The sequence below is a fragment of the Heterodontus francisci genome, chromosome 32 (genome assembly GCF_036365525.1).
Source record: "Heterodontus francisci isolate sHetFra1 chromosome 32, sHetFra1.hap1, whole genome shotgun sequence".
Taxonomy (NCBI): Eukaryota; Metazoa; Chordata; class Chondrichthyes; order Heterodontiformes; family Heterodontidae; genus Heterodontus; species Heterodontus francisci.
In genome coordinates, this window is record NC_090402.1 from 36,811,337 (window position 1) to 36,823,488 (window position 12,152).

At 43.2% G+C, this 12,152-nt stretch overlaps 2 protein-coding genes across 17 annotated transcripts in view; one reads left to right on the top strand and one right to left on the bottom strand.

The window, feature by feature from the left end:
• The window catches only part of LOC137347765 (astrotactin-2-like), a 1,864,757-nt gene that overhangs the window by 696,466 nt on the left and 1,156,139 nt on the right, over positions 1–12,152 (bottom strand). For all 10 annotated transcript variants that reach the window (XM_068012699.1, XM_068012698.1, XM_068012697.1 and 7 more), the window contains one exon: positions 8,029–8,208. In XM_068012699.1, the coding sequence (XP_067868800.1) occupies positions 8,029–8,208 (180 nt within the window). The remainder of the gene's footprint in view (positions 1–8,028; positions 8,209–12,152) is intronic.
• Positions 345–4,499, top strand: trim32 (tripartite motif containing 32). 7 transcript variants are annotated; one of them, XM_068012706.1, is made up of 3 exons: positions 345–383; positions 984–1,229; positions 2,184–4,499. In XM_068012706.1, the coding sequence occupies exon 3, from the start codon at positions 2,199–2,201 to the stop codon at positions 4,131–4,133; it is 1,935 nt and encodes a 644-aa protein (XP_067868807.1). In that variant the 5' UTR covers positions 345–383; positions 984–1,229; positions 2,184–2,198; the 3' UTR covers positions 4,134–4,499. The 7 variants fall into 7 exon arrangements, with proteins under 7 accessions (XP_067868807.1, XP_067868804.1, XP_067868809.1 ...); XM_068012708.1 differs by having other exon boundaries at positions 364–439; positions 984–1,244; XM_068012704.1 differs by having other exon boundaries at positions 364–439.

Consider the following 12,152-nt stretch of genomic DNA (forward strand, 5'->3'; position numbering starts at 1 on the left):
TTTTGAAGGTGCATGCTCACATTTTAAAATGTTCAAAAGCTTAAACATATATATTATATATGTGTGTATAGGAAAATACGTATAATGATACCGAAAAAGTCTTTTAATATTAAATATTCCACACAAAGCTACTAAATAAATCCTAACATGTTGCTGCTAAACTGTTGCCCTGGGCTTTAAATGCTGAAGGTGTCAATCTTCGACCCGCGACCCCTGCGCACGCACTCCCTTCCCTGGCGGGGCGGGGCGGAATTCGTAAATCAAGGCCCGTCTTTGATTGACAACATGAAGGACCAATCAGCTGAACCGCCGATCGCTGCGTGGAAACCAATCACCGCAGGGCCAGAGGACAGAGCAGCTGACGTCAGAATCGGGACTCGAAGGTGTGTGCGCTGCTGCGAGTAGAAGCTGCAGGGAGGAAGCGGGCGGAGGGTCCCGGGTAGGTGATTGACAGAGCGCGGGCGGAGGGTCCCGGGCAGGTGATTGACAGAGCGCGGGCGGAGGGTCCCGGGTAGGTGATTGACAGAGCGCGGGCGGAGGGTCCCGGGCAGGTGATTGACAGAGCGCGGGCGGAGGGTCCCGGGTAGGTGATTGACAGAGCGCGGGCGGAGGGTCCCGGGTAGGTGATTGACAGAGCGCGGAGCCCAACAGGGCTGCGATGCAGCGCCCGATGCTTCCCCAGCAAATTCACCGGAAATGATTAACAGGAACCGCTGCAGGCTAAGGGCCTATCAATATGCACCGACCAGTTTAATAACAAATACATGATGAAGGCTAAACTCGTGTTACCGAGTCTGCAATGTTTGATTTTTTTTTAAATAAAATCAAAAATATTTCAATTGCACCGTGGTGAGCTGCAAATCATCCCCCACGCTGCATTCATGCATAAAGCGTCATTTCTCTGAAATTTGAGATGAGAGGATTGTTTGATATTCGGTTGCTTGCTGAGTCCTGACTCGTCCTTGTTTGGGATTTACTTGCAGAATCGACTGGACATGCAGTGGCTTTAAATAAAACGCTCCCCCGTGGTTCCAGTGTTCCTGGAACTCACCTGCAAGATTCTACATGTAATTGAGTCACACGTAGTTAAAATGACTGCTGAGTGATCTAAAGACAATGAAATGAGCAACATGCAGTATACTGGTAAAACCAGTGTTTTGGAGTCTGTATGTGTATGGAGGAGGGAATTGACAGGAAGAAATAGATGGGATATTTTTACACCTTTAAAGGTACATTGCTACTTGGTAAGGTACTGATTGATGTGAAGACATTTGAGAATCTTTACAGGTACTCTTCACAAAGACTTCCTCTGAATCAATTGATTTCTGTTTCTGGAGCTTGAGCTGGTGAGATACAAAGGGAACATCAGAGGCAATTTTGGGATGTGGGGAGGGAGTGAACGTAACCCAAGCAAAACAAAATGTGGAGTTGAACATACAACTCTCACTACCTTCTCTATGCCCCCAAATCAATTTGAAAAATTCTTTAATATAAGCATTAAAAAAGGATCCTAAATATCCGGTTTCAAATAGGTGTATATAATGATGTAACATGAACTCAATGAATTGTAGAATTGGTCTTCATAAAGTATAATTAGCATCCTTGCATTTGGAAGTGAAATTTCCAGAGCAATGCATCCTGATGGAAAATGTATCCAATTTAAGTGATGCTTTTTTTCAGCGAGTTGTTGGTATCAAAGTTTCAAAACAATTATAAGTTGCTTCATAAAAGTACTGACTACTGTATTTCAAAGGAAGGAATATTTATCTTGATAGTGCTTACCTGACAAATGGTGATAATGGGAGCATGCCCGAGTTTCAAACTGCAGCTGTATATCAGCTGACCAATTAGTTTTTCTTTTTCTCTTTACTGATCATTCTAGAAAGCTACTAAAGTTCATATTATAAATCTGGTTGTGTAATGGTATAAAAACTGAAGTTTGTACATTGTTTCTGTCTATGTTTTTTTTTCTCACGTACCTTATTTCTCAATTTCGTTTAAGAGCAAAGATGAGCCAATGTGCACTTTCTTTTCTGTAGGTACATATTTTTATGGTGTTTTAACTTGCATTGAAATGAAGTTTAGGTTAAACTGACCGAGAAATGCGTCACCGTTCAGTAAGATGGAAACAATCATCCCAACAACTCTTTCCGTACAAATATCTTTTCTCTTATTGGTTTTAGGTGACGTAGGTGGCTATGGCAACTAGCCTGGATGCAGACATTGTTCGGGAGGTGCTGGAATGTCCCATCTGTATGGAGACCTTCAACCAAACTGTAATAAGGCCAAAACTCCTGCAGTGTGGACACACCATCTGCAAACAGTGTCTGGAAAAGCTCATAGCAGACAGCATAAATGGAGTACGTTGTCCCTTTTGCAGCAAAATAACCAGGATGAACAATCTGTCCCAACTGTCAGACAATCTTACAGTTTTAAAAATCATTGACTCGGCCTGTCTGAGTGAAGCAATGTGTATGGTTATGTGCAAAGTATGCAGGAAGAGGCTGCCTCGAAACTTCTGTGAGAATTGCTGTCTGGTTCTTTGTGAGGCCTGCAAAACTGACCATCAAGTGCAAGGTCACACAGTTCTCACAATTCGAGCTGCAGCTGAGCAGCGGCGGAAGGAGGTTGGGATTAAACTTGCCAAGCTGCGGGAAATGACGGGGGACATGCAGCGCAAGAAGACAGCCATGGATATGATAGCAAAAAACATGCAAGCAAAATACAAAACAATCCATCAGGATTACTGTCGGGCTGAGCGGAGAATCCAGGAGGAGTTGGCCAAGTCCCGCAAGGCTTTCACGTCTGCTGTGTCGGAAGTTGAAAAGATGAACAATCAGATATTGGAGGAACATGCTTATCTGATCAATATTGCAGAGGTGCAGATTGTGTCGAGGTGTGATTACCTCAGCACCAAAATCAAACAGGCAGACACAGCTCTTCTTGAAGAAGCCATTGATGAGGAAGACCCTGACTTGACTAACAACTTGCCCACCCATTTAACACTGCAGCAAGTTGAACTGGCCAAAGGAGATCACTTGGACCCAACTGAGGTCGGACAGCTTCAGACCAGGCCCTATACTCTTCCCATTGAAGAGACATTCATGGAGACCTTTACCCCTGCTGAGTCAACACAAGAGGCAGACTCCTCTAAGGAAACTGCCAGCTTTCTCCCACCATCATCTCCTTCAAAAAGCAGGGTGCCCGAAAGCATGGCCTCTGGACCCCCAAACTGTCAGCTGCTGAAAAAAATAGGTTCCCACGGGAACTTGCCAGGGATGTTTCACCTCCCAGTGAGCCTGTGCGTGACAGTACAAGGAGAAGTGCTGGTGGCAGATCGGGGAAACTTCCGAGTCCAGCTGTTCAATCGGAAAGGCTTTATGAAGGAGATTAGAAGAAGCCCAAATAGTATTGACAGTTTTGTTCTTAGTTTCCTTGGTGCTGAGCTCCCGAACCTGATACCATTGTCTGTGGCTGTCAATAGTATTGGCTTAATTGGCGTCACCGACAACTACGACAACTCTGTTAAAATTTACACCACTGCGGGACAATGCGTGGCATGTCACAGAAACCAGCTGACAAAGCCCTGGGGCATTGCAGCAATGCCTTCTGGACAGTTTGTTGTGACGGACGTAGAAGGCGGGAAGCTGTGGTGTCTAACTGTGGACCGTAATGTTGGTGTTGTAAACTACTCCCGGCTGTGCAGTGCAGTGAGGCCCAAGTTTGTGACCTGCGATGCCAACGGCAGTGTCTATTTCACTCAGGGCCTGGGCTTGAACCTGGAAAATAGTCAGAATGAGCATCACCTGGAAGGTGGCTTCTCCATTGGCTCCGTTAGTTCAGAGGGGCAGCTCAACCGTCAGTATAGCCACTTCTTTGCCGAGAATGAAGACTTCCGCTGCATCGCAGGGATGTGCGTCGACCCCAACGGGAACTTGATCGTTGCAGACAGCGGGCGCAAGGAGATCCTTCTCTTTCCCAAAGAGGGTGGGTTTGTCAGCTTGATAAGAGAAGGCTTAGTGTGCCCAGTGGGGGTAGCTGTGTCGCCTAAAGGTCAGCTTCTGGTGTTGGACTGCTGGGATCACTGTATTAAAATCTACAACTATCATTCAAGGCGACAATTAACAAATTGATTTTTAAACGACAAGGCAGGACAAATGTGCACAGGACTCCATTTTTGTTCGTCTGGAGATGAAGAGCAAGCCTTGCGTCCTTCCCACCGGCACAACAATCGTTTTTCTTCACTCTCCTCCCCCGTGAAATGTTGCAAATTTCACTTTGTGGATATAGTCATTAATTAAAGTCAAACTGAATTTAACTGTACTGCATGCTGCAAGGCTTAGTTAAATAGACCACTCTGGTTGGTGTTGTATCGATGCACATGGTTGGATCATTTGGTTTGCAGTTTGGTATTTCTGTGAACAGTATTAAGGTTACCTTGCTTTATATTGAGTACCACATTTAATTAAAGTTTCAGAAAATAAAACTGCTGGATTTTATGCAATCTTATGGAACTATTTTTTGAAAACATGGACAATATGTTACAAATGTCAGGAATGCAAAAAGGCTTTCTAGTCCATCACAGCTGGACATTCTACAGTTCCAACACTCCCAACGTTCTGGTTTGTTTCGAAAGCCTTTAAAGGGTGACAGTGCCCAGGTCTAAGAGGAGACCAGGTCAATCAGGTAGGTTTTAGCTGACAAAGTAAAGTTCTGAAAGCTTGTATTATTTTTTCAATGGAGTGAGTTTTGCTTATAAAGCATCTGGCTCTCCCCTAACAGCCCTAGCCCATTCTTGTATATCTACTGTAAAATAATGCTGGCAAACAAATACAGGACAGAAATACTGAAGTATTCAATTTTCAGATTGTTCAGCTGTGCTTCTAAATAATTTGTTTACATATAGATTTCTAACCTAGTTTGCCATGTCACAGTGCTGCATTTCATTGAACTTAGAAAGCAGCTACTTTATGCAGTCTCCATTACTGGAAGATTTCTCCTCATGTTCATGCTTTGGAAGGTGTTGCTTCTCTTGCCACTGAAACAAACTTCCATGTTGAAATAATTTTTATGGTTGTTTTCCTTCTAGCCATTGGCTAGTGCTGCCTGTAAGCCATGTCCTGACATAACCTGCAGTTCTATGTTTCTACACAGTACTACCTTGTGGCTCACTTAGCAACTCTTGCCTGGTCATAGTTTTAATCAGGGCCATCGATTTAAGATGGCTGAGTAAGTATTGGATTTTGTGATTTTTTAAAAACTAATTTTTGAGATCATATTCTGATATTCTCTTTTCACTTGTAAGAAGACAATAGCCTTGCTTCTAACCAACTAGTTAAGAGTTCTTTCATTCCCCAATTTCTACCTTATCTTTTACTCCATTAGTTGGTTATGTCAAAAACACAAAGCACAAGTGAGCCCTTGGCTCAGTGGGTAGCACTCTTGCCTCTGAGTCAGAAGATTCTGGGTTCAAGTCCCAGACCCGAGACTAGCAGCAAAATCTACATTGACACCAGAGCAGTACTGAGTGAGTGCTGCACTGTCAGAGTTATGCCATTCAGACGAGATGTTAAACCGAGGCCCTATCTGCCCTTTCAGGTGGACGTAAAAGATCACATGACACTTTTAGAAGAAGAGCAGGGACGTTATTCCTCATGTCCTGGCCAATATTCACCCCTAAAATTCACTAAAACAGATTTTCTCGGCATTATTGCATTGCTGTTTGTGGCTGCTTGCTGTGTGCAAAAGTGCATTACACTTAAAAATACTTCATTGGTTGTAAATCACTTTGGAACATCCTGAGTACTGCACAAATGCAGATATTTCTTTTCTTAACCACAGCCAAAATAATCCTCCACCCAGGCAGTGTGGTAACGTCTGCCTTTGTCTCAGTGGGCAAACAATCACTGGACCCCTCAACTATTTAGGGTGGTCTGCAAGTTCTGTTGTAAAATGTGTTACAGTTTTATATTCTACTGTGAATGTAACTTGACAAAGAACAATGGTGAACACAATGTTTCTGTTGGTTTAAAAGATTGGAAAGATAGGGGAACAGAAATATAAACATCAGGATATTAACCTATTTCAAATGCAAGAGTGCAAAGACGGCCATAGGTTCACACCAGAAATTTGAGCGCATAATCTTGGCTGACCCTTCCATGCAGTATTGAGGGAGTGCTTCATTGTCAGAGATACTTTTTTTTTCCGTTGAGGTGTTAAATCAAGGCCTTGACTGCTCTCTCGGATGAATATATCAGCAAAAGATCCCATGACACTACTCGAAGGAGCAAAGGAGTCTTCTTCTTCTTTGGCCTCCTTGTCTCGAGAGACAATGGGTAAGCGCCTGGAGGTGGTCAACTCAACCAGCTCACTAAAATAGAACATCTTGTCATTTATCTCATTTGTGAGACCTTGCTTCAAGCAAATTGGCTGCAAAGCACTTGGGGATAACCTGAGGTCATGAAAAGCACATTAAAAATTTAAGTTCTTTCTTAAAGACACAAAAGAACCAAAAGGAGAGAAAGAAAACTATGCTGGATATCCACATCATAATTTATTGATTTATCTGGTGATCAGCAGATTTGCCCTGGCCCAAAAATCTAAAAAAAATGTTAAACTGCTTAAAACAAGGTTGATCCACATCCACCTCAGAAGAAAACTGCAGATTCTAACAACTTTTACCAACATATGGACACTATGCCAGGCTCAGGTAATGCATGTCGATAAACATGCCAAGAATGAAGAGATGGTCCCAACAAAATGCAATCTTGAGCACAGTTTTTCTAAAAAAAAAAGGGACAGCAATCTGGATGGGAGGGAAGTACATTTCCTTAAATCCCCCTCAAACAATATTTAATAAAAGTAAAACAAAATATTTGAGAATATCTCTAATGGAATGGAAATAGTAGTCCCATCTGTCAGTAAAACTACAGTCTCCATAGCAAAGAACACCTGCTTGGCTGGATTACTGTTGTGGCCCTTTGGATGCCTGCCAATTATAACTAGTTAAAAAAAAAACCTGAAAATCTCCCAAGTCCTCAATATCCTAACTTTGAAATTAACCTGAAAGGGTCAGTCTTGGAGCACAGTTCAAGTCTTGATGCTTAATGTTTCAGTTTGGCTTATGAGCTGGTGAAGAGGTTCATTCCCCAGTGTCAGCTGAGTGGATTTTATGGCAGTCGTCCTTCGTAGACCAATTGTTGGAGTAGGGTTTTAGGACCAGATGGTCTTGATTCCCAGTAGGATTTACTCAATCGTTCATCCTTCTGATACAGATGTGTACCACATTTTAGAATGTGGGACAAGAGTCTCCCCAGGGACTAGTGAGGGATTGCCATAAATGTTTTCAAAGAACAAACAAAGAAAATTACAGCACAGGAACAGGCCCTTTGGCCCTCCAAGCCTGCACCGATCCAGATCCTCTATCTAAACATGTCGCCTATTTTCTAAGGGTCTGTATCTCTTTTCTTCCTGCCCATTCATGTATCTGTCTAGATACATCTTAAAAGACGCCATCGTGCCCGCATCTACCACCTCCGCTGGCAACGCATTCCAGGCACCCACCACCCTCTGCGTAAAGAACTTTCCACGCATATCCCCCCTAAACTTTTCCCCTTTCACTTTCTTCAGCAACAACTTGCATTTATATAGTGTCTTTAATGTAGTAAAATATCCGAAGGAGTGTTATAAGGCAAAATTTTAAACTAAACCACAGAAAGAGACAGGTGACCAAGTGCTTGATTGGTAGGTTTTAAGGAATGACTTGAGGGAGAAGGGAGAGGTTTAGGAAGGAAATTCCAGAGTGTTGGGCCTCGATGGCTGACACTGCTGGCTGTTGGCAAGAGCAATGGAGGATAACACTGCCTCAAGCTACAGTCTAAGAACAAATCTCATTGCCCTTTAAGTTGTGATCAAGTAAGATTTCAGGATAAAATTACGTGACTTCTCCTTCTGCCCTTCCCCCCAGCCCCCAACCCCAAATATTCTTGTAGAAATAACAATGATGAATAAAGTCAATTTTTATCCTACCTTTCTGATATTGGAGCCAAAGCTGTTGCTGGACCTTCTTGCTTGGAAAGTGTATTTTGCACGTGAGCTCTGATCCGTAGAGAGCCTCAGCAATATAATGACTGCCATACTGCTGGATGATGGAAATCAGTTCCTCTCTGCTACTCTCACCCTTCAGCATTTTCAGCACATTGGAGAAACCTGGGAAGTGAAAAAAAAAATCATATTTACAAGCTGGGAGTTCTTTCACAGACTACAACACAGGCATCAACCTGACAATGTGGAAAATTGCACAGGTATGTCCTATCCAAAAAAAGCAGGACAAATCCAAAATGGACAATTACCACCCCATCAGTCTACTCTGGATCATCAGCAAAGTGATGAAAGGTGTCGTTGACAGTGCTATCAAGCGACATTCACATAGCAGTAACCTGCTCACTGATGCTCAGTATGGGTTCTGCCGCTTGGCTCCAGACTTCATTACCACCTTGGCCCATACATGGACCAAAGAGCTGAATTCAAGTGGTGAGGTGAGTGTGACAACACTTGACACAAAAGCAGCATTTGACTGAGTGTGGCATCATGGAGCTGAAACAGAATTCAAGTCAATGGAAATTGGGGGGAAACTCCACTGGTTGGAGTCATACCTAGCACAAAGGAAGATGGTTGTGGTTGTTGGAAGCCAAATAACTCAGCCCTAAGACATCACTGCAGGCATTCCTCAGGCTAGTGTCCTAGGCCCAACCATCTTCAGCTGCTTCAACCTTTCCTCCATCATAAGTTCAGAAGTCCGAATTTTCACTGTTGATTGCACAGTGTTCAGTACCATTCGCGACTCATAAGATGCTGATGCAGTCCGTGTCCACATGCAGCAAGACCTGGACAACATTTAGGCTTGGGCTGATAAGTGGCATGTAACATTTATAGGAAATAGGAGTAGGAGCAGGCCATTTGGCCCCTCGAGCCTGCTTCCCCATTCAACTAGATCATGGCTGAGCTTCTACCTCAACACCATTTTCCTGCACTATCCCTATATCCCTTGATGCCTTTAATATCCAGAAATCTATCGATCTCTGTCTTGTATATACTCAATGACTGAGCCTTCACAGCCCTCTGGGGTAGAGAATTCCAAAGATTCACCACCCTCTGAGTGAAGAAATTCCTCCTCCTAAATGCCCTACCTCTTCTTGTGAGACTGTGTTTCCTGGTTCTAGAACCCCACCCCCACCAAGCCAGGGGAAACATCCTTCCTGCATCTACCATGTTGAGCCTGTAAGAATTTTGAATGCTTCAATGAGATCACCTCTCATTCTTCTAAACTCCAGAGAACGTAGGCCCAGTCTCCTCAATCTTTCTTCATAGGACAACCCCACCATCGTCAGGATCAGACTGTTGAATCTTTGTTGCACTCCCTCGAGGGTAAATATACCCTTCTCCTCAGGTAGGAGACCAAAACTGTACACAGTATTCCAGATAGGGTCTCACCAATGCTCTGCGCAATTGCAGCAAGACTTCTTGACTCCTGTACTCAAATCTTGCAATAAAAGCCAACCAAAGGCCCCCACCATACCATTTGCCTCACTAATTGCATGGCTTTCAGTGACTTATGAACAAAGACACCCAGGTTCTTTTGGACATCAACACTTCCCAATCTCTCACCATTTAAGAAATACTCTGCATTTCTGTTTTTCCTACCAAAGTGGATAACTTCACATTTTTCCATATTATATTTCATCTGCCATGTTCTCGCCCATTCATTTAGCCCGTCTAAATCCCCCTGAAGCCTCTTTGCATCTTCCTCACAACCCACATTCCCACCTAGTTTTGTGTCATCAGCAAACTTGGAAATATTACATTCGGTCCCCACATCCAAATCATTGATACAGTTTCTGAATAGCTGGGGTCAAAGTAAAATCCTTGCAGTAGCCCAGTAGTCACAGCCTGCCAACTTTAGAATGACCCATTTATTCCTACTCGGTTTCCTGTCATGTTAACCAATTCTCAATCCATGCCAGTATATTACCCCAATCTCATGCTCTAGAGCTCTTATCGAAAGACTTCTGAAATCTAAATGCATCACATCCACTTGTTCCCCACTTATCTATTCTGCTAGTTACATCCTCAAAAAATCCCAAAAGGTTTGTCAAACATGATTTCCCTTTCATAAATCCACGTTGACTCTGCCCAATCCTACCATTATTTTCTATGTGTCCAGTTATCACTTCCTTTATAATAGATTCTCGCATTTTCCTTTCTACTGATGGCAGGCTAATAGGTCTGTACTTCCCCGTTTACTCTTCCTCCTTTCTTAATAGTGGGGTTACATTTTCTACCTTCCAGTCTGCAGAATCTATAGAATTTTGGAAGATGACCACCATTGCATCCACTATCTCTACAGCCACCTCTTTCAACTCTGGAATGTAGATCATCAGGTCCAGAGGATTTATCAACTTTCAGTCCCATTAATTTCTCCAGTGCTAATTTTTTACTAAGACTAATTTCTTTCCATTCCTCATTTTCAATAGTCGCTTTGTTCTCCAGTATTCCTGGGAGTTTTTTTGTATCTTCCTCCATGAGATCAGACACAAAGTATTTGTTTAGTTTCTCTGCCATTTCCTTAACCTCTATTATAAATTCTGTCTCTGCCTGCAGTTGGCCCACATTTGTTTTTGCTTATATTTTCCTTTTACATACCAATAGAAGCTTTTACAGTTCGTTTTTATTCGCACCACACATGTGCCAGGCAATGACCATCTCCAACAAGAGAGAATCTAACCATCTCCCCATGGCATTTAATGGCATTACTGTTGCTGAATCCTCCACCATCACCATCAACATCTTAGAAAAATAGGAGCAGGCGTAGGCCATTCGGCCCTTCGAGCCTGCACCGCCATCAATACGATCATGGCTGATCATCCAAACTCAGTACCCTGTTCCCGGTTTCTCCCCGTATCCCTTAATCCCATTAGCCCTAAGAACTATATCTAACTCTTGAATATATTTAATGATTTGGCCTTAACTGCTTTCCGTGGTAGAGAATTCCACAGGTTCACCACTCCCTGGGTGAAGAAATCCCTCCTCATCTCAGTCCTAAATGGCTTACCCCTTATCCTTAGACTGTGACCCCTAGATGGAACATCCTTCCTGCATCTAGTCTATCCAGTCCTGTTAGAATTTTGTAGGTTTCTATGAGATCCCCTCTCATTCTTCTAAACTCTAGCAAATACAAGCCTAATTGACCCAATCTCTCTTCATACATCAGTTCTGCCATCCCAGGAATCAGTCTGGTGAACCTTCGCTGCACTCCCTCCATAACAAGAACATCCTCAGATAAGGAGACCAAAACTTCACACAGTACTCCAGATGTGGTCTCACCAAGGCCTTGTATAATTGCAGCAAGACATTCTTGCTCCTGTACTCGAATCCTCTCGCTATGAAGGCCAACATACCATTTGCCTTCTTAACTGCCTGCTGCACCTGCATGCTTACTTTCAGCAACTGGTGCACAAGGACACCCAGGTCTCACTGCACCTCCCCTTTCCCAATCTCGCCGTTCAGATAATCTGCCTTCCTGTTATTGCCACCAACGTGGATAACCTCACATTTATTCATATTATACTGCATCTGCCATGTATTTGCCCACTCACTCAACCTGTCCAAATCACACTTGAGCTTCTCTGCATCCTCCTCACAGCTCACACTCCCACACAGCTTTGTGTCGTCTGCAAACCTGGATATATTACGTTTAATTCCCTCATCTATATCATTAATATATATTGTGAATAGCTGGGGTCCGAGCACTGATCCCTGCGGTACCCCACTAGTCATTGCCTGCCACTTGGAAAAAGACTCGTTTATTCCGACTCTTTGTTTCCTGTCTGCCAACCAGTTCTCTATCCATGTAGTACCTTACCCCCAATCCCATGTGCTTTAATTTTGCACGCTAATCTCTTATGTGGGACCTTATCGAATGCCTTCTGAAAGTCCAAATACACCACATCCACTGGTACTTCCTTATCGATTCTACCAGTTACATCCTCAAAAAATTCCAGTAGATTTGTCAAGCATGATTTCCCTTTCGTAAATCCATGTTGACTTTGTCCGATCCTGTCACTGTTTTCCAAGTGCTCTGCTATTACATCTTT